Here is a 23352-nt window from a genome sequence, read left to right as displayed (position 1 = left end):
TAGAGAACATCAACATTTCGTAAAATAAACCTTTGTCAACCCATTCACAGACAAGAGAAAATCTGCAGATGCTGGAAATCCAAGCAACACACACAAAATGCTAGAGAAACTCAGCAGACCAGGGAGCATCAATGGAAAAAAGTTCAGTCAATGTTTCAGGCTGAAACCCTTCAGAAGGACTGGAGAAAAAAAGATGAGTGGAGTTAAAAAGTGTGGGGAGGGTAGGGAGAAACACAAGGTGAGAGGTGAAACCGGGAGGGGGAGGGGTGAAGTAAAGAGTTGGGAAGTTGATTGGTGAAAGAGACACAGGGCTGAAGAAGGAGGAATCTGATAGGAGAGGACAGAAGGCCATGGAAGAAAGAAAAGAGGGAGGTGATGGCCAGGCAAGGAGATAAGGCAAGAGAGGGAAAAGGGGATGGGGAATGGAGGGAGGTCATTACTGGAAGTTTGAGAAATCGATGTTCATGCCATCAGGTTGGAGGCTACCCAGACAGAATATCAGGTGGATATTCATGGATAGACATACCTGAATGGGAATGGGAAGTGGAATTAAAATGGGGGGCCACTGGGAGATCTCACTTTTTCTGGTAGGTGCTCAGTGAAGTGGTCTCCCAATCTACGTCAGGTCTCACCGATATACAGGAGGCCACATTGGGAGCACGGGACCCAGTATATGACCCCCAACTGACTCACAGGTGGAGTGTCGTCTCACCTGGAAGGACTGTTTGGGTCCCTGAATGGTAGTGAGGGAGGAGGTGTAAGGGCAGGAGTGCCACTTGTTCTGCTTGCAAGAACCCATCACCACTCTTGACCTCTCCATAGAGAGCACTGTGCGCAGTTCTAATTGCCACACTCTAGAAAGCTTGTGATTACGCTGCTGTATGTGCAAAGGAGATTCACTGAGATGTTGCTTGGGTTGGAGGACCTTAGCTATGAGGGGAAGTTGGGTAGGTTGGGCTTGTTTTATCTGAAGCAAAGGAGCTGAGGAATGATGTGATAGAAGCACAGTTACGATAGACATTATTCCCAAATGCAATCATTCATTTGTCAAAGCCTCAGGTTCTGGTATCTTAAAACCAAAAATGCTCTTCAGTCCTCTCTCCACCTGTAAGGTACTTGTTAAAAGTTAACTCTTCATTCCAGTTTTTGTGCATTTCTTCATAATCACCTGAAGTTGTTTGATCCCTCGTGTGAAGCTCTGGATAAATGTTGCTATGCTACAGACGGTTTAAACTTGTTGTTGTTTATCATTCACAACACTTATCAGTTAGAGAGCTGGCTGAGAAAAGATTCGTTAAAGGAATAAATCTGATCACTAATTTTCTGAAATTTTTCTTCAAAAATGTGAATGTATCCACCTGACACTGTACTGAAGCTTCAGTACTGATTACATTCTCAACATGGGGCTTGGCCTTTAACCCAGAGCACAAATACCATTAACCCAACAAGGCCGACACTTGCACCAATAAATTGTCTTATTTACGTCTGGAGTTTGATGACAAGAGAGAATCCCAGGTTTCATATTGGTGATATCCCTATTGGCAACAACATGACTTTGTTAATTCTTGGATGGAATGGACATAATCCCAGATGGTCAAGTCCAACTAAGAATGACATTTGACTTCTTACATCACCATAGACTTATAGGTCTAGTTTTTCTCAACAGTTATAAATGTGCAACAGCATCTGCAAAAGGAAGGGACAGTCCTTTGCAATGAAAATGGAACATGATGTCTTCAAAAACCAGACCCAAAACTCATGTTCTCAAATCACAACTGCATCAAAGTGTCTTGTATGCTCCTGAGAGCTGATAAAGGATTCATGTCCTTTTTAATACGAAGTCCTTATAGATTACTCTTTCCCTGCAGTCTGTTCTTGAACTTAGTCCCAAAAATAAATAAATCCTCAATATTTGTAAGAAAATGACATAAGAAGTGAAATGTGCAATTGTAGATTATAATTTACTGTACAGTTCTCTGTACAATACACTTTACATAGTGCTTGAAAAGGAAGAATATGCTGGACGATATGCAGGCTGGTGTAAATACTACACCCACCTTATTGATATATCCTTCAGTTCCACTCTTTCTTATAAGCTTATCTATAAAAGCCATCATTCCTTGGAAATTGTCTCAACATTTTCACTGTTCATTACATTAAGTTTCTCCAAACTTTGTTGCTGAGTTTATAGCTCAGTTCCTAGGCTCATTTATAGATGAAACCATTTCAAAGCTCTCCATGTTCAGGAGGGAAGTTGGGAGAGCATATACCAGTCCTCACTGAAGGGTCAACAATGGAAAGAAAGAGCAGTGTCAAGTTCCTGGGTATCAACATCTCAGAAGATCTACTCTGGGCCCAACACATCGAAGAATTACAGGGAAGACACCAGTAGCTCTACTTCATTAGGAGTTTGAGGAGATTTGGTATGTCAACAAACACTCTCACAAATTTCTATAGATACTGTATTCTGGGGAGCGTTCAGAATGGTTGCATCACAGTCTGGTATGAAGCTCCAATGCGCAGGGTCACAAGAGACTGCAAAGGTTTATAGACTTAGTCAGCTCCATTGCAAGCACACCCCTCGCCACCATCGATGACATCTTCAAAAGGTGCTGCCTCAAGATGGCAGCGTCCATCATTAAGGATCCTCACCATCCGGGACACGCCCACCCTTTTCGTTACTACCGTCAAGGAGGTACACGAGCCTGAAGGCCCACACTCAGTGATTCAGGTACAACATTTCCCCCTCCGTCATCAGGTGTCTGAACAGACTCTGAACCCTTGAACACTACCTCGAGTCTTCTCCTTCCCACCCTCCCCCCACCTTCTTTACAGGGCCTCTGCCCCGTCCCACCCTCCCCCCACCTTCTTTACAGGGCCTCTGTCCCGTCCCACCCTCCCCCACCTTCTTTACAGGGCCTCTGCCCCGTCCCACCCTCCCCCCACCTTCTTTACAGGGCCTCTGCCCCGTCCCACCCTCCCCCCACCTTCTTTACAGGGCCTCTGCCCCGTCCCTCTTCAGTCCTGACGAAGGGTTCCGGCCTGAAACGTCGACTGATCGTTTCCACAGATGCTGCCTGACCTGCTGAGTTCCTCCAGCGTGTTGTGAGTATTCTTTTTTTCACTTTTTCTATTTTTGTAACTTTTCTATTTTTATGTCTGTGCACTGTAGTGCTGCCACAAAACAACATTACATGTCAGTGATAAAAATCTGATTCTGAGTCCAGAGTTGGTTTAAATGAGTTTAGCTAATACATTTTCCAGAAGAAAATATCCCAGGCAAATGACATTCTGTTGTTAAACAGGGTAGAACTCTTAAAATGTTACCTTTGTTGATAGTCTAGGCACCTCCTCATCTTCAAGCAGGTATTCTGTGGAAATACAGTATAATTAATTCATTTTTAGAAATATGGTTGTTCATTAAATGGTTCACATTTATGAGCATGACAATTTATTAAATAGAACTCTACCACTATTAGCAATAGCTGTCAGCATAGCTGGCAAACACAACTGTAAATTCACAGTGTGTGGTGTGGTTATGGTGGCAAAACAGGGAGAGTTTGCCTATTACATCAGAACATAAAAATAAGAGGCTCCTCAGGTCTACTCCACTAGTCAATAAGATCATGGCTGATCTGATCTCAGCCTCAGCTCCAATTTCCTTCCTGGACTCTCTTCAAGCCAAAACAATATCTCTCTTGAAACATAGTCAACATTACCAAGGGTGGAGAATTTGAAATATTGAGAATCAAGTGTATTATCACTCATCTAGATGATGTAAAGTTTGTTGTTTTGTGGTGGCAGTTCAGGGCAAAGGAATACAATTACTATAACTTACAAAGAGAGTGCAAACTATGTTAATATCAAAGATCATGGACCAGAAATCTGATAGCAGAGGAGAAGCAGCTGTTTCTGAATCTTTGCGTGCGCCTCTTTAAACTCTTATACCTTCTTTCCAATGGTAGCAATGACAAGATGGCACGTCCTGGATAGTGACGGTCAGTAGTGACAATGCCCCCTTCTTGAGTTACCAACTCCCGCTGAGAGAATTTCCTCCTCATTGCTGCTTTAAATAGTCCCCTTCATATTCTAAAGTTACGCCCCCATTCTAGAATTCCCCATTGGGGAAACCTCTTCCTCAAATTTCACAAGAAATCAACTTTAGAGGAAGGAATTGCGAGATTGTACGATCAGACATGAATGAGTAAAACGAAGTTTTGGTGGATGATGCTGGCAGGGCAGCATCAGTTAACCCTGTGTCAACTAACTGGCTGGAATACTCAAGGACATCTTCAATCTCCCATTGCTGCGGTCTGAGATTCCCGCTTGGTTCAAAAGGGCATCAATTATACTGGTCCCTAAGAAGAGCAGGGTAAGTTACCTCAGTGACTAGCGCCCAAAAGCACTGATATGTACTGTGGATAAGTGCTTTGGGAGGGTGGTGATGGCTAGGTTTAACTCCTGCCTGATCAAGGACCCGGACCTACCCCGAGACAGGTCTAAAATGAATGCAATCTCACCAGCTCCCCACTTGGCTTCGGACCATTTGCACAACAGTGATATCTACATTAGAGTGCTGTTTACTGATTACAGCTCAGTGCTCAACACCTTCATCCTCTCAGTATTAACCAGCAAGCTTCAAGACATGGCCTCTGTTCTCCCTATGTAACTTGATACTTAACTTCCTCATCCTCACTGACACGGACCCATTTCACTGAGGTCTCACACACACACACACACACACACACACACACACACACACACACACACACACAATGCTGGAGGAACTCAACAGGCCAGGCAGCATCTATGAAAATAAACAGTCGACGTTTCAGGACCCCTGGCAGCTCGTTCCACGCTCTCACCACCCTCTGAGTGGAATGATGGCGGGTGCCAGACAGGGTGGTTTGAGTAACTCAGAAACTGCTGATCTCCAGGGATTTTCACGCCACAACAGTCTTCAGAGTTACAGAGAATGGTGCAAAAAATAAAAAGCATCCGGTGAGCGGCAATTCTTTGGGTGAAAACACCTTGTAAATGTGAGAGGGAGGTCAGAGGAGAATGGCCAGACTGTTTGGAGCTGACAGAAAGGAGATAGTAACTCAAGTAATTACTCATTGCAACGGTGACGTGCAGAAGAGCATCTCTGAATGTACATTATGTCGAAACTTGGAGTAGGTGGGCTACAGTAGCAGAAGATCATGAACATACACTCAGTGACCATCGAATGTATCTGTAAAAGCCCTTGAATTCTCTTTCACCTTGCCTGCAGGTGTAATATCATGCATTCTTTTAGCCCTTCTGGTTTGCCTCTTAGGTTTTTTTTTTGCATTTCTTATACTCCTCAAGTGTCTCATTTGTTCCTTGCTGCCTATACCTTATTCTTCTACTTAACTAGGACCTCAATATCCCTCAGAAACAAAGATTCACCAAACTTATTAGCCTTGCCTTTTATTCGAATAGGAACATAAGACCATAAGACATAGAAACAAAATAAAGCCATTCAGCCCATCAAGTTTTCTCTGCCATGCTATCATTGCTAATTTATTATCCCTCTCAACTCCATTCATCTTATCTTTTCTCCATAATCTTTGATGCCTTTACTAATCAAGAACCTATCAATCTCTACTTTAAATGTACCCAATGACTTAGCCTCCACTGCTGTCTATGGCAATGAATTCCACAGATTCACCACCCTCTGGCTAAAGAAATACCTGCTCAACTCTTTCTATTCACAGCCTGAGTAAAGAAAGATATTCTTCTATTCTCAGGCTGTGCCCTTTCATCCCAGACTCCCCACTATAGGAAACATCCTCTCCACATCCACTCTATCTAGGCCTTTCAATATTCGATGGGTCTCAATACGATCCCTCCTCATTCTTCTAAACTTCAGTGAGAATAGACCCAGAGCCATTAAACACTCCTCATATGTTAACCCTTTCATTCACAGGATCAGTCTCGTGAACCTCCTCTGGATCCACTCCAGTGCCAGCACATCCTTTCTTAGATAAGCGGCCCAAATCAGCAAACAACATTACATGTGTGGTCTGATTAATGTCTTATGAAGTCTCAACAGAGAAGTCTCTTGCTCTTACGTTCTTGTCCTCTTGAAATTAATGCTAACATTGCATTTGCCTTCCTCACCACTGACTCAACCTGCAAGTTGGCCTTTATGGATCTTGCACAATGATCCCCAAATCCCTTGGCGTCTCTGATTTTTGAATTTTCTCCCCGTTTAGAAAATAGTCTGCATGTTTGTCCCTTCTACCAAAGTGCATGACCATGGAACATAGAACATCAGGAGCAGCGGGTTAGCTGCCGTGGGTCGTGCGTCCAGAGGGCTGCGCCTTTCTGGGGCCGACTCTCCGGGCGCAGAGCTCAGAAAAAGTGCTGTAATGGGCTTTAAACATCATAAATCAGCAAGTTGTTTGTTATGTCTCCCCTCTCGCTGTGAAACGGGGACACCCCTTTTTCACCTTTAAGGAGAGAGAGAGCCTGTGGTTTGATGAATTACCAGGTGAATGAGTAGTCTTTGGGGTGCAGCAAGTCTGTGTCTTTATTGATGTACATGTTCGGCACAGCATTGTGGGCCGTAGGTTTTCTATGTTTCTATGATGCTTTGCTGCACGCACGAGTGCTCGGTGGAGGGCACTGATGCTTTTTTGCTGTGGGGGTGGGTTGGGGGGGTTCATTGCTTTGCTGCTGCTTGTGCGTGGGAGGGAGGAGCTGGGAGGGGACTTTGGGGTTCTAACATTCAACTGTTATTCATTCTTTGGGGCACTCCTCTGCTTTCATGGATGGTTGTGAAGAAAAAGAATTTCAGAATGTTCTTTGTATACATCTCTCTGACATTAAATGTACTGATTGAATCTATTGAACTCCTGTGTGGTTACCTTCCCTCAGCGAAGAAAGGTGGAAAGCCAAAGAGAGAAAAAGCCAAGACTTATCTTAACCCTTCTGAGCCTTTCGGGAAAAGATGACATGCAAAGTGTGAAGAGGCATTTCAAATACTTAAAGTGTTACTGACTAAAGCAATTGTGTCTGCCTTTGCAAACCTTCGATTGCCATGTGTATTGCACACAGACACTAGCCGTGAAGGTTAGGTGGTGTTTGAAGGTGAAGAGCTGAGACCTGTTGCTTTCATTAGCTGGAGTTTGTTGCCATCTGAACGAGACTAACCAGCTTACAAATCGGAGTTTCTAGCATCGAAATGGGCAGTAGCAGACAAACTCGATGACTACCTATGTGGAGCCAAATTCAAGGTGAGAACTGACAACAACCCGCCAACTTATATTCTGACGTCTGCAAAACCGGATAGCACAGGTGGCTGGCGATGTCTGCCCATGATTTCAACCTTAAATATAGGCCAGGAAGTCAGAACATTGAAGCCAATGCCCTTATCACAACACTCTTATGAGATGCTGGTGGGAGGACATCCCTGCCTCAGGTGTTAAAGCAATGTGCCAGTTTACCGTAGTTGGAAAATTAGAGCAAAGACTACGGCCTGATAGAGCTGTCGATCATTTGGAGCTTCTAGCCATGCCGTTCCAGAAGCATAATGCAACCTCACCATGCTGAACGTGAAGCCGTCGCCTGCCCTGAGCCCTTTTGAATTGTCAGTAGAACAGCAAGATGACCCTTGTATAGGTGAAATCTATTTGGCCATTTCTAAGAGAGAAATTTCAGAAGTTGTGAAGACAAAACACCCTACTATATCCCTACTGATGAGGGAATGGGACAAACTGGAGTTAAGGAACAAAGTTTTATACACAGATACATCTCCTCCAAACAGAACTTGATGTTCCCATTTGATTTTGCCTGAGAAGTACAGGATGATTATACTGAGGTCAGTTCATGATGACTTGGGTCATGTGGGATTTTGGCAAGAGTTATTGATTAGACAGAGATCATTTCTATTGGCCATGAATGAAGTCTGAAGTTGAAGATTACTGTAAGTCTTGCATTCATTGTATTCAGAAGAAGGCACAACCAAAAAGAGTTGCTCCCTTGTCTCATCTACAAAACACGGGACCGCTTGATTTAGAGTGTACGGATTTTCTCTCTATAGAACCCAATTCAAGTAACACTGCAAGTGCCTTAGTCATCACTGATCAGACACCAGACAGATATGCTCAAGACTTTCCCATAAAGAATCAGAAAGCATCCACAGTTGCCAAGGTGCTGTGGGAGAAATACTTTACTCATTATGACCTCCCGAGAAGGATGCACAGTGATCAGGGAAGGGGTTTTGAGAGCTGTCTCATACATGAATTACTGAGTATGCTTGGAGTTGAGAAGTCAAGGACCGTGCCATATCATCGTCAAGGCAATCCTTAGCCTGAGGGATTCAACAGGACATTGTTGGACATGCTAGGAACTCTTGGTGTCAGGGAAAAGAGCAAGTGGACTCAGCATATTCAACGTTTGGCACATGGATATAACTGTATTCAGAAGGAAGCCACTGACTACCTACCATACCATTTAATATTCCGACGCAAAGCAAGGTTAACTGTGGACCTTTGTTTTGGAAACTTTAGTGAGGACTTGCCACAGAATACTTATCTCAGACATATGTCCAACATGACGAAAGATCTGCAAAAGGCTTATGAACTCGCAGTGGCTTCAGCTAGAAAACACAACTAAGAAAATAAGTGATACAAACAAAAGATTAAATTTCTCAACTAATACTTGGAGGTAGAGTTCTAATAAGAAACTTAGGACTTCAGAGGAAGCATAAGTTGGCTGACCACTGGATTTCTACACCTTATGTCGTGGAGAGTCAGATGTCAAGCTTGCCATTTTTTCAGTTGAAAGCAGAAGATGGAAATGGTCCTATAAAAGTTCTCCATCAGAAATATCTTTTACCTCTAGGGTAGGGAGTACATATTGACCCAAAGTCTGATGTAGAACCTACACTTGGTAAAAGGACTCTGCAAATGAGAGTTTTAAAAAACAAGCTGAAGATAAGCCAGACAATAGTGTGGTTTCAGTGGAACCAAACCAATCCATTGAATACGGCACCATACTGACTCAGAAGATGAGGAAATTGGAATGTGATATGACTTGCCTTATGCAAACCCCCCAAGAGCAGCTGATGAAGAGATGTCAGAGCCTTTCAGTCTGGTCCTGGTATAGTGGGGAAGACAAACAGAAATGATACTAGATACTGAAAGGGAACTGGACTCAAATATAATTGAAGGTGAAGCAGAATTTAGTCAGAGGGAAGGAGGAACTGAGTGCAGGAAGGAATAGGATGAGACATTTCAAAGTAAACACGAAAAGTCACAAGGAAAGATTGAAACTGAAAGAAGTGAAACTGAGATAAGATCTCGGAGTCAGGAAACCTCCTGATAGGCTGGCATATGTTGCATCCGGAAATCGGAGTGTTGTTTCAGTTCCAATGGTGAAATATGTTACTTCCATTTACAAATGGATTGGAGGTCCTGTACTCATGCAATTCATTTGAATGCTATAAGACTGGGTATTAGGGTTTGAATTATCAATAATGGATTTGGTAAATTCCAAAAGTTTGCAAAGTCATGAGGACTTCCTATTTTGACAGGGGGAGGATGTAACACACTGACTTAGACCATGCTTTATTGTATTAATACAGTTATGCTGCTGGGCATTTTATTTTCATTTCCTCAAAATGCAATGTTTTCCTTTAATTACATTGTACAATCGGGTATTTCTTTTTTTCTCTGTTTCAAATAAACCTATTTCCCCTTAAAGGAACATTCAAATTTTTCTGTTTTGTATTGACCTGAATTATATTTACCCTAAATGTGTTTATTAATTAGAAATGGCCTTCTCATCGTTATTCCCCATACATTGTTGCTGTTAGCTTGTATTCACAGTAATAGATAACTCATTACGAGCCTTCAGTGAGAGGGTTACACACATTTAACATGGAAAGAATCAGCTCCAACACCAACTCCACTAGTCATCAGCAGCCAACCGGAAAAGGCTTCTTATATTCCCACTCCTTGGATCCTGCTAGTCAGCCAGTCTTCCATCCATACTAATTCCATGGTCTCTTATCTTGTTAAGCAGCCTCATGCATGGTCCTTTGTCAAGGACCTTCTGAAAATCCAAGTAAACAACATCCACTCCTTTCTCTATTGTGCCTGTTACTTCCTCAAAGAATTCCAACAGTTTTGTATGGCAAAATTTTCCATGAAACCATAAGACAAAGAAGCAGAAGTCGGCCATTCGGCCCATCAAGTCTGCTCCGCCATTTTATCATGAGCTGATCCATTCTCCTATTTAGTCCCACTCCCCCCGCCTTCTCACCATAACCTTTGATGCCCTGGCTACTCAGATACCTATCAATCTCTGCCTTAAATACACCCAATGACTTGGCCTCCACTGCTGCCTATGGCAACAAATTCCATAGATTCACCACCCTCTGGCTAAAAAAATTTCTTCGCATTTCTGTTCTGAATGGGCACCCTTCAATCCTTAAGTCATGCCCTCTCGTACTAGTCTCCCCCATCATGGGAAACAACTTTGCCACATCCACTCTGTCCATGCCTTTCAACATTCGAAATGTTTCTATGAGGTCTCCCCTCATTCTTCTAACCTCCAAGGAATACAGTCCAAGAGCAGACAAACGTTCCTCATATGTTAACCGTCTCATTCCCGGAATCATTTTAGTGAATCTTCTCTGTACCCTCTCCAACGTCAGCATATCCTTTCTTAAATAAGGATATCAAAACTGCCCATAGTACTCCAAGTGTGGACTCACCAGCCCCTTATAGAGCCTCAACATCACATCCCTGCTCCTATACTCTATTCCTCTAGAAATGAATGCCAACATTGCATTCGCCTTCTTCACTACTGACTCAACCTGGAGGTTAACTTTAAGGGTATCCTGTACAACGACTCCCAAGTCCCGTTGCATCTCCAAACTTTGAATTCTTTCCCAATTTAAATAGTAGTCTGCATGTTTATTTTTTCTGCCAAAGTGCATAACCATACACTTTCCAACATTGTACTTCATTTCCCACTTCTCTGCCCATTCTTCCAATCTATCCAAGTCTCTCTGTAGACTCTCCGTTTCCTCAGCACTACCGGCCCCTCCACCTATCTTCGTATGGTCAACAAACTTAGCCACAAAGCCATCTATTCCATAATCCAAATCGTTGATGTACAATGTAAAAAGAAGCGGCCCCAATACTGATCCCTGTGGAACACCACTGGTAACCGGCAGCCAACCAGAATAGGATCCCTTTATTCCCACTCTCTGCTTCCTGCCAATCAGCCGACACTCTATCCACGTATGTAACTTTCCCGTAATTCCATGGGCTCTTATCTTGTTAAGTAGCCTCATGTGTGGCACCTTGTCAAAGGCCTTCTGAAAATCCAAATATACAACATCCACTGCATCTCCCTTGTCTAGCCTACTTGTAATTTCCTCAAAAAATTGTAATAGGTTTGTCAGGCAGGATTTTCCCTTAAGGAAACTATGCTGACTTCAGTCTATTTTATCATGTGCTCCAAGTACCCCAAAACCTCATCCTTAACAATGAATTCTAATATTTTCCCATCTACTGAAGTCAGGCTAACTGGCTTATAATTTCTTGTTTTTTCCCTCCTTCCCTTCTTAAAGAATGGAGTGGTATTTACAATTTTCCAGTTCTCTGGAACCATTCCAGAATCTCTTCAGCTACCTCTTTCAGACCCTGGGGTGTAGTCCACCTGGTCCAGGTGACTTACCTACCTTCACACCTTTCAGCTTCCCAAGTACCTTCTCCTTAGCAATAGCATCAACACTCACTTCTGCCTCCTGTCACTCTCAAATTTCTGGTGTACTGCTGGTGTCTTCCACATTGAAGACTGATGCAAAATACTTATTAAGTTTGTCCACCATTTTTTAGTTCCCCCCCCATACAAACTCTATACTCTCAGAATTTCACTTCTGAAGCTCTCCTACTTAGCAAACATCCCTTTGCCAGAAACAATCTATCCCAATCCACACTTACCATATCCTTTTTAATGCCATCAAAATTGGCCTTTCTTCAACCCCTTGTTCAATCCCTTCCGACCTATGTTCGTGACACTTCTCACGCTCTTAAACTTTTCGATGATTTTAAGTTCCCAGGACCCCACCGCTTTATTTTCACCATGGATGTCCAGTCCTGATATACTTCCATCCCCCATCAGGAAGGTCTCAAAGCTCTACGCTTCTTTTTGGATTCCAGACCTAATCAGTTCCCCTCTACCACCACTCTGCTCCGTCTAGCGGAATTAGTCCTTACTCTTAATAATTTCTCCTTTGGCTCCTCCCACTTCCTCCAAACTAAAGGTGTAGCTATGGGCACCCATATGGGTCCTAGCTATGCCTGCCTTTTTGTTGGGTTTGTGGAACAATCTATGTTCCATGCCTATTCTGGTATCTGTCCCCCACTTTTCCTTCGCTACATCGACGACTGCATTGGCACTGCTTCCTGAACGCATGCAGAACTCGTTGACTTTATTAACTTTGCCTCCAACTTTCACCCTGCCCTCAAGTTTACCTGATCCATTTCCGACACCTCCCTCCCCTTTCTAGATCTTTCTGTCTCTGTCTCTGGAGACAGCTTATCCACTGATGTCAACTGTAAGCCTACTGACTCTCACAGCTATCTGGATTATTCCTCTTCTCACCCTGTCTCTTGCAAAAACGCCATCCCCTTCTCGCAATTCCTCCATCTCCGTCGCATCTGCTCTCAGGATGAGGCTTTTCATTCTAGGACGAGGGAGATGTCTTCCTTTTTTAAAGAAAGGGGCTTCCCTTCCTCCACTATCAACTCTGCTCTTAAACGCATCTCCCCCATTTCACGTACATCTGCTCTCACTCCATCCTCCCGCCACCCCACTAGGAATAGGGTTCCCCTGGTCCTCACCTACCACCCCACCAGCCTCCGGGTCCAACATATTATTCTCCGTAACTTCCGCCACCTCCAACGGGATCCCACAACTAAGCACATCTTTCCCTCCGCTCCCTCTCTGCATTCCGCAGGGATCGCTCCTTACACAACTCCCTTGTCCATTCGTCCCCCCCCCATCCCTCCCCACTGATCTCCCTCCTGGCACTTATCCGTGTAAGCAGAACAAGTGCTACACATGCCCTTACACTTCCTCCCTTACCACCATTCAGGGCCCCAAACAGTCCTTCCAGGTGAGGCAACACTTCACCTGTGAGTCGACTGGGGTGATTTACTGCGTCCGGTGCTCCCGATGTGGCCTTTTATATATTGGCGAGACCCGACGCAGATTGGGAGACCGCTTTGCTGAACATCTACGCTCTGTCCGCCAGAGAAAGCAGGATCTCCCAGTGGCCACACATTTTAATTCCACATCCCATTCCCATTCTGACATGTTTATCCACGGCCTCCTCTACTGTAAAGATGAAGCCACACTCAGGTTGGAGGAACAACACCTTATATTCCGTTTGGGTAGCCTCCAACCTGATGGCATGAACATCGACTTCTCTAACTTCCGCTAAGGCCCCACTTCCCCCTCGTACCCCATCTGTTACTTATTTTTATACACACATTCTTTCTGTCACTCTCCTTTTTCTCCCTCTGTCCCTCTGAATATACCTCTTGCCCATCCTCTGGGTCCCCCTCCCCTTGTCTTTCTTCCCAGACCTCCTGTCCCATGATCCTCTCGTATCCCCCTTTGCCAATCACCTGTCCAGCTCTTGGCTCCATCCCTCCCCCTCCTGTCTTCTCCTATCATTTTGGATCTCCCCCTCCCCCTCCAACTTTCAAATCTCTTACTCACTCTTCCTTCAGTTAGTCCTGACGAAGGGTCTCGGCCTGAAACGTCGACTGCACCTCTTCCTAGAGATGCTGCCTGGCCTGCTGCGTTCACCAGCAACTTTGATGTGTGTTGCTTGAATTTCCAGCATCTGCAGAATTCCTGTTGTTGGCCTTTCTCCAATCTACAATCTCAACTCAAGACCAGTCCTATCCTGCTCCATAATTATCTGAAACTAATGGAATTTTGATTATTAGATCCAAAGTCTTCATCTATGCTCACTTCTGTCACCTGTCCTGCTTATTGCCTAACAGGACATCTAGTATCACACTGTCTGTAGTCGGGACCTCTAGTTATTGATTAAGAAAACTTAACTGAACACGTATGACAAACTCTATCTCATCCAGTCCCAGTCAATATGTGGAAAGTTAATTTCAACTACTATCACAAACTTATTATTCTTCCCTGAAATGTCTCTACAAGTTTGCTCCTCTAAATTGCACTGAATATTGGGTGGTCCATAATATAATCCCACCAATGTAGTCATCCCTTTCTTCTCCTCAGTCCCACCCATATAGCCACAGTAGATGAGTCCTCCAACCTATCCTGTTTGAGCACTGCTGTGACATTTGCCCTGATAAGTAATGCCACCACTCCCCCTCTATCCGTCTAAAACAACAGAACCCTGGAACATTGAGTTGCCCCTCCTGCAATCAAGTCTCACTGTGGCTACAGTATCATAATCCTACATGCGGATCTGTGGCTCTAAGCTCATCTGCCTTACCTACAATGCTCCTTACATTGAAATAGACACAACTCAAAACATTCTTCTCATCATGGTCAACCTTTCAGTCCCTGTCTTTGTGTGTGGGCTTAACAACAACTTCCCCACAAACACTCCCTTACCTTCCCTGGAACTCTGGTCCCCAGCCCCCTCCAGCTCCAGCATAAACCCCCAACCCCTGAAGCAGCACCTGTAAACCTTCCCATAAGTGTGTTGGCCGCCCCTCCCACTCTAGTTCAGATGCAAACCATCCCACCTGTACAGGTACCTCCTTCCTTGGTAGAGAGCCCAATGCTACAAAAATCTGAAACACTCCCTCCTGCGCCATCTCCTTAACCAGATTATTATCTTCCTAGCACTATTTTCCTCACTAGCACGTGGCACATATATCAATCCTGAGGTCACATCCGTGAAGGTCCTGTCACTTAAGTTAGCAGGTAACTCCCTGACCTTGCTTTTCAGGATCTCACCACACTTCCTGCCTTCATCATTGATACTGACATGTATCATAACCCCTGGCTCTCACCCTCCCCTCTTAAGAATGCTATAGTCTTGATTCAAAGTGTTCCTGACCATGGCACCAAGGAGGCAACATACCATGCAGGAATCTTGTTCTCAGCCACAGAACCTTCTGTCTGTTCCCCTAACCAATGAATCTCCAAATACTACTGCTCACCTCTGACCCCTTCCTTTCAAGAGCCACAGCGCCAGACCTGTCCAAAGACTTAGTGCCAAAGGCCTGACCGCTGTGGTATTCCTCTGCTAGGTCATTCCCAACAACAGCATCAAAGCTCATACTTGTTATTGAGGGACCAGCCACAGGGGTGCACTGCACTGGCTGCCTGTCCCCTTTCTCTCTCCTGTGTCCATCAGACCGTAAGAGATAGGAGCAGAAGTAGGCCACTTGGCCCATCGAGTCTGCTCCACCATTACTTCATAGCTGACTTATTATCCTTCGTGACCCTATTCTCCTGCCTCTACCCTGTAATCTTTGACACCCTTATTAATCAAGAACCGATCACCTTCCGCTTTAAATGTACTCAATGACTTGGCCTCCACAGCCATCTGTGGCAGTGAATTCCACAGACTCATCACCCTCTGGCTAAAGAAGTTCTTTCTTCTTTTTGTTCTAAACGGATGTCCCTCTATTCTGAGACCGTGCCCTCTGATCCAAGACTTACCCACTATAGGAAACTTCCTCTCCACATCCACATTGTCTAGACCTTTCAATATTCAGTAAGTTTCAATGAGATTCCCCCCTCAGTCTTCTAAATTCCAGCGAATACAGGCACAGAGCCATCAAATGCTCCTCATTTGGAAAGTGGTGAAATCATCGGACAAAGTCAGCATGGATTTGTGAAAGGAAAATCATGTCTGACGAATCTCATAGAATTTTTTGAGGATGTAACTAGTAGAGTGGATAGGGGAGAACCAGTGGATGTGGTATATTTGGATTTTCAGAAGGCTTTTGACAAGGTCCCACACAGGAGATTAGTGTGCAAACTTAAAGCACACGGTATTGGGGGTAAGGTATTGGTGTGGGTGGAGAGTTGGTTAGCAGACAGGAAGCAAAGAGTGGGAATAAACGGGACCTTTTCAGAATGGCAGGCAGTGACTAGTGGGGTACCGCAAGGCTCAGTGCTGGGACCCCAGTTGTTTACAATATATATTAATGACTTGGATGAGGGAATTAAATGCAGCATCTCCAAGTTTGCGGATGACACGAAGCTGGGTGGCAGTGTTAGCTGTGAGGAGGATGCTAAGAGGATACAGGGTGACTTGGATAGGTTGGGTGAGTGGGCAAATTCATGGCAGATGCAATTTAATGTGGATAAATGTGAAGTTATCCACTTTGGTAGCAAAAATAGGAAGACAGATTATTATCTGAATGGTGGCCGATTAGGAAAAGGGGAGGTGCAACGAGACCTGGGTGTCATTATACACCAGTCATTGAAAGTGGGCATGCAGGTACAGCAGGCAGTGAAAAAGGCGAATGGTATGCTGGCATTTATAGCGAGAGGATTCGAGTACAGGAGCAGGGAGGTACTACTGCAGTTGTACAAGGCCTTGGTGAGACCACACCTGGAGTATTGTGTGCAGTTTTGGTCCCCTAATCTGAGGAAAGACATCCTTGCCATGGAGGGAGTACAAAGAAGGTTCACCAGATTGATTCCTGGGATGGCAGGACTTTCATATGAAGAAAGACTGGATGAACTGGGCTTGTACTCGTTGGAATTTAGAAGATTGAGGGGGGATCTGATTGAAACGTATAAAATCCTAAAGGGATTGGACAGGCTAGATGCAGGAAGATTGTTCCCGATGTTGGGGAAGTCCAGAACAAGGGGTCACAGTTTGAGGATAAAGGGGAAGCCTTTTAGGACCGAGATTAGGAAAAACTTCTTCACTCAGAGAGTGGTGAATCTGTGGAATTCTCTGCCACAGGAAGCAGTTGAGGCCAGTACATTGGCTATATTTAAGAGGGAGTTAGATATAGCCCTTGTGGCTACGGGGATCAGGGGGTATGGAGGGAAGGCTGGGGCGGGGTTCTGAGTTGGATGATCAGCCATGATCATAATAAATGGCGGTGCAGGCTCAAAGGGCCGAATGGCCTACTCCTGCACCTATTTTCTATGTTTCTATGTTTCTATACATTAACCTTTTCAGTCCCAGAATCATTCTTGTGAACCTCCTCTGTACCCTCTCCAATGCCAGCTCATCTTCTCTCAGATAAGAGGCTCAGTGAACTCCGTGTGGTCTGACCAGTGCTTCGTAAGTTCTCAGGATCACATCCTTGCTCTATACTCCTGCCGCTTTCTGTAGGGGGTTTGTACATATCTCCCCGTGACTGCATGGGTTTCCTGCAGATGCTACGGTTTCCATCCACAGTCCAATCGAGTACTGGTTGGAACATTAACTGGTCATTGTAAATTCTCCTGTATCAGGCTAAGGTTAAATCAGGTGTTGCTGGGTGGTACAGTTGGGAAGGCCAGAAGGGGTTATTCTGAACTGTATCCCAATAAATAAATAAATACCATTTACTAGTCCTCCAAAATGATTACTATCATTACATTTGCCTTTTTTAACCACCGATTCATCCTGTGAGTTAGCCTTTAGGAAATCCTGCACAAGAACTCCCAAGTTCCTTTGCACCTCTGATTTTCAAATTGTCTCTCCATTTAGAAAATAGTCTACACCTTTGTTCCTCCCACTAAGGTGCATGACTGTACACTTCCCTACACTATATTTCATCTGCCATTTGTTTGCCCATTCTCCCAATCCAAGTCCTTCTGCAGACTTCCTGCTTCCTTAAAACTACCTGTCCCTCCACCTGTCTTCGTGCTGTCCACAAAGTTGGCCACAAAGCCATCAATTCTGTCATACAAATCGTTAACATATAACATGAAAAGAAGCAGTCCCAACAGAGATCCTTGTAGAACACGATTTGTCACCAGTAGCTGACCAGAAAAAGCCACCTTTATGCAGATTCCTTGCCTCCTGCCAATCATCCAATTTTCTATCCATGCTAGTGTCTTTCCTGTAACACCATGGTTTCTGACCTTGTTAAGCAGTCTCATCTATGGCACCTTGTCAAAGGCCTTCTTGTACACAACATCAACCGATTCTCCTTTGTCTACTCTGCTTGTTATTTCCCCAAAGAATTCCAACAGATCTGTCAGGCAAGATTTTCCCTTGAGGAAACCACGCTGATGTTGACATACTTTATCATGTCCACCTGAGTACCCCGAAACCTCATTCTTAACAATAGACTCCGACATCTTCCTAACCAGTGAAGTCAGACTAACCAGCCTATAATTTATTTTCTTCTGTCTCCCTCACTTAAAGAGTGGAGAGACATTTGCAATTTTCAGTTCTCCAGAACCATTCCACAATCTAGTGATTCATGAAAAATCCTTACTAATGCCCCCACAATCTCTTCAGCTACCTGTTCAGAACCCTGGGGTGTAGTCCATTTGGTCCAGGGGATTTATCTTCCTCAGTCCCTTCAGCGCCCCAAGTACCTTTTCCTTAGGGCAAATACACTCACATCTGCCCCCTAGCACTCTCAAACTTCTGGCATACCGCTGGCATCTTCCACAGTGAAGACTGACACAAAATATTTATTAAATTCATCACCCATTTCTTTGTCACCCATTACTATCTCTCAAGCATCATTTCCAAGTGGTCAATGTCAACTCTTGCCTCTCTTTTATTATTTATATATCTGAAAAAACTTCTGTTGGTTTTTAAAAGCTTCCCAATCCTCTAACTTCCTATTAACTCACTTTTATACTGTCTTTGACTTCCCTTGTCAGCCACAGTTGCCTCATCCTCCCTTTAGAATACTACTTAATCTTTGGGATGCATCTTCCCTTCGCCTTCCAAATTGCTCCCAGAAACTCCAGCCATTGCTGTTCTGCCATCATCCCTGCTTGTGCCTCCTTCCAATCAACTTTGGCCAGCTCCTCTCTCATGCCTCTGCAATTCCCTTTACTCCACTGTAATACTGATACATCTGACTTTCTCTTCTCCCTCTCAAACTATAGGTGAATTCTATCACATTATGATCACTGCCTCCCTAATCAAGTCGGGTTCATTGCACAACACAACTTAAGGCAAATTAGGGTGGTTAAATCCCCAGGGGCCCTGCAAGTGCAGAATTTGCTGGGACCCTAGCAGAGATATTTAAATTATCCTTAGCGACCGGTGAGGTGCCAGGGAATTGGAAGATAGTTAAGAAAGGCTGTAAACATAAACCAGGAAATTATACACCAGTGAGTCCGACATCAGATATATAAGTATTTGGATAGACATGGACTGATTCGGGATAGTCAGCATGGTTTTGTGTGTGGTAGGTCATGTCTAACCAATCTTATAGAGTTTTCGAGGAAGTTAGCAGGAAAGTGGATGAGGGCAAGGCAGTGGATATTGTCTACATAGACCTTAGTAAGAGATTTCATAAGGTCCCATATGGGATGTTGGTCAACAAGGTTCAGTCGCTCAGCATTCAGGATGAGGTAGTAAATTGGATTAGACATTTGCCTTGTGGGAGAAGCCAGAGGGTGGTAGTAGATGGTTGCCTCTCTGACTGGAAGCCTGTGACTAGTGGAGTGCCGCAGGGATCGGTGTTGAGTCTGTTGTTGTTTATCATCCAGATCATTGATATTGATGATAATGTGGTTAACTGAATCAGCAAATTTGCAGATGACACCAAGACTGAGGGTGTAGTGGACAGTGAGGAAGACTATCATGACTTGCAGTGGGATCTGGACCAGCTGAAAAATGGCAGATGGAATTTAATGCAGACATGTGTGAGGTTTTGCACTTCAGTAGGGTCTTACGCTGTGGGTGGCAGGGCACTGAGAAGTGTGGTAGAACAAAGGATCTGGGAATACAGGTCCATAATTCATTGAAAGTGACGTCACAGGTTGATGGGGTTGTAAAGAAAGCTTTTGGCACATTGTTCTTTCATAAATCTAAGTGTTGAGTACAGGAGATTGGATGTTCTGTTAAAATTCTATAAGACGTTTGTGAGGCCTAATTTGGAGTATTGTGAGCATTTTTGGTCACCTACCTACAGGGAGATGTAAATAAGGTTGAAAGAGTACAGAGAAAATTTACAAGGATGTTGCCAGGTCTGGAGGATCAGCGGTATAAGGAAAGATTGAATAGGTTTGGACTTTACTCCCTAGAATATAGGAGGGGATATTTGATAGAGGTATACAAAATTACGAGGGGTATAGATAGGGTAAATGCAAACAGGCTTTTCCTACTGAGGCTGGGTGGGACTACAACCAGAGGTCATGGGTTAAGGGTGAAACATTTAAGGAGAACATGAGGGGAAATTTCTTCACTCAGAGGGTCATGAGAGTGTGGAATGAGCTGCCAGCACAACTGGTGCATGTAAACTTGATTTCAACATTTAAGAGAAGTTTGGTTGGATAAGTGGATGGTAGGGGTATGGAAGGCTTTGGTCCCGGTCAATGGGAGATGGCAGGTTAAAAGGTTTGGCACAGACTAGATGGGCTGAAGGGCCTGTTTCAGTGCTGTACTTCTCTATGACTCTAACATCCAATCCAGAATTGCCTTTCCCCAAGTGGGCCCAACCACCTAGTTGGTGTATTCTACAAGTCCCCTCTCTTGGGATCATGCATCAACCTGATTTTTTCAATCTGCTTGCATATTGAAATAACATCGGATTGCGAGGTTGACGTTTGGCAGCCTCTTGCCTTGTTTAGCCATCAGCTTCGCCCCTGCAAGCACAAGTACAGCTCATTTGAATGCAAGTTTCTCAGCCTGTACTTGGCTGTGCGGCATTTTCGTTTTCTCCTAGAGGGCCGTCCATTTACGACTTTTGTGAATTATAAGCCCCTTACATTCGCCATGTTTAAGGTCTCTGAACCTTGGTCTGCTCGACAGCAGTGCCATCTTTCTTTTATTTCAGAGTTCACCACGGACATCCAGCATGTTGCAGGGAAGCGTAACCTTGTGGCTGACTGCCTTACACAGCCTGTCACTGGTGTTGTCTATTTGGGTATGCACTACATTCAGATGGCAACAGGCCAGGTTTCGGACCCAAGCACGCAGCCACTGCATTTGGCGGACACAGGGTTGAAATTGGTGGGTATTGCTTTGGGTGACAGTGGCGTTTCACTACTGTGTGATGTTATGTACCCCGAGGGTTCATATTTTCTGTGGACTGTCACTTTAAAACGCCGGGAGAATGAGACTGACTTTTGGACACTGAGGTGTGTGTGTGTGAGAGAGAGAGATTGATTATTTGATGGACAATCGATGTTATGGTTTTTCTGCAGCTTGTTTTGAATATACAAGGACATTCAGACACACACAGTTACAGTCAAGATGGATTCAGTCAATGGAAGACACCAGTGAGTCAGTCGCTGGTTTAAACTTTCAGTAGCCCAAAAGGGGTGAGTTGAGATCAATCCTGAGTATTGATAAATGACTCTCATAAGTTTTCTGCAACTAGAACAAGTTTGCAGGAAGAGAAAAGAGGAGAGATAGGTTTGAAACAGAAGAAACCTAGTGACAAAGAGATGGCTGTTTGGACTCTCTAAGTAGCCCATGAGGGTGAGTTTGTTTCCATTCGACTACAAAAGTGTGATTGTCACTTGGTTAATCCACAGGAGTGGGTTCTCTGGTGAGGGAATTCTTTTGTGATTACCATGTGTGCAAATACCCTTTGTCTGGGTGTGGTAGTTCACTGAAGAAAGGCACCCCTGTGGTAAATCACTGTTGGGGTTATTTGGTATGTCGTGGAACTGGATAAGTGGCTATCACGTTGTGTGTTTGAGGTAACCTTGAGGAATCTACCGGTGTGTCGACCTTGCCTGGGTGGTATTTCCCTTGAAGAGGGTCCCCTTTGTGATAAGCTACTGTTGGTGATAATCCACACGTGGATTCTGTTGGAGTATCCTGTGGCCACCACTTTGAGATGTCCCGTAGCAGAATTCGGGTGTGGTACTACTTGTGTTGAAGGGATATTCGTTGAAGATCACTGTCGGTGATATTTTGTGTGTGGAGTGGAACAACTTCGGAGATAAAACCTACTACTATTGTTATCTTGTATTGCTGCCGTGGAATCTGTGGTATATCGACGTAATTGCCTTCTCACAACATCTGCCTTTGGATTACAAACATTTCGCATTAACCAACCTGTGCATCTGAACTGAACTTTTTTTTTACATACCATCGTAAGACTGTATCAATTACCACCTAAGCTTGAAGCAGTTTAGGTTTATATTTCCCCACCTATATATGCATAAACTTTGCTAACCTGTTCAATTTATATATTACAGATTTATATTACTGTATTGCGTAGTTACTAATAAAAATAGTGTTAGTAAACAGCAAAACAGACTCCAGGTGTGTTCGATTTCTGCTGGTTCTTTTAACCCGTCACGGGGTACATAACAGTGATGTGTTAACAGGGCGAGCCAGGCCAGCTGTTCCAGCGAGCTGGCGGCGGCGGGTTTTCGACGCGATCTCACCCGGGCTGGAGGGCATGGCAGGAGCTGGTTACAGAAAAGTTTCTGTGGCACAGGCTTAAGAAGGATGTCGGAGACTGGGCTAGTGCTTGTTTGGTTTGCCAATGCACAAAGTAACATCGACCCCCAAGGCTCCTTTGGCTCCTTTCACAGTCCTGAAGCGGTGTTTTGATCACATGAATATGGATCTAGTTGACCCGTTTCCCTCTCCCGCAGGTTTACTCACTTCCTCACCATCATTGATAGGACCACATGTTGGCCGGAGGCAGTGCCACGTCATTCATTTCAGCTGCGGAGGCAGCACGAGCATTCGTTTATCTCTTCAGACTGAGTGGCGCAGTTTACGTCTGAGCTTTGGTGTGCAGCTACCCGTGATGTGGGGGTCAAATTGCACCGGACCACGGCTTATCACCCTCAGGCCAACGGTCTGTGTGAGCGGTTCCACTGTTCAATGAAGCCACTCTCTGTGCACACCTCAGTGACGCTTGTTGGGTGGACAGACTACTGTGGGTCATGTTGGGCCTGAGGTCGGACACTAAGGTGGACCTTCAGTCCTCTTCTGTGGAGCCCATTTTTTGGGCAACCCCTGTGGCTGCCGGGAGAGTTTCTCCCAACATCCATGGTCCTATTGTCCGCTTCACAGCGGCAGTCTGCCTTTACGGGGAGCGCCAAAACGTTTGCCCCGGTGCCCATGAGGTAGCGTAGCCTGCTGCGATTGCACCTGCTGTCGGGTCTGCGGGAGGCAAAATATGTGATTGTGCATCACGACGGACATTGGGATCCCCCGCGGCCGCCTCACGACGGCCCGTTCCGCGT

General features: G+C 44.6%; 1 protein-coding gene across 4 annotated transcripts in view; it reads right to left on the bottom strand.

Annotated features, from left to right (window-relative positions):
• rubcnl (rubicon like autophagy enhancer) overlaps positions 1–23352 on the bottom strand; it is a 108527-nt gene that overhangs the window by 47341 nt on the left and 37834 nt on the right. For all 4 annotated transcript variants that reach the window (XM_072262337.1, XM_072262336.1, XM_072262338.1 and 1 more), the window contains one exon: positions 3328–3371. In XM_072262337.1, the coding sequence (XP_072118438.1) occupies positions 3328–3371 (44 nt within the window). The remainder of the gene's footprint in view (positions 1–3327; positions 3372–23352) is intronic.

This window comes from Mobula birostris, chromosome 6, assembly GCF_030028105.1.
Source record: "Mobula birostris isolate sMobBir1 chromosome 6, sMobBir1.hap1, whole genome shotgun sequence".
In the NCBI taxonomy this organism is placed as follows: Eukaryota; Metazoa; Chordata; class Chondrichthyes; order Myliobatiformes; family Myliobatidae; genus Mobula; species Mobula birostris.
The sequence above is the reverse complement of the archived record's forward strand: the minus strand, read 5'-3'. Positions and strand labels throughout refer to the sequence as shown.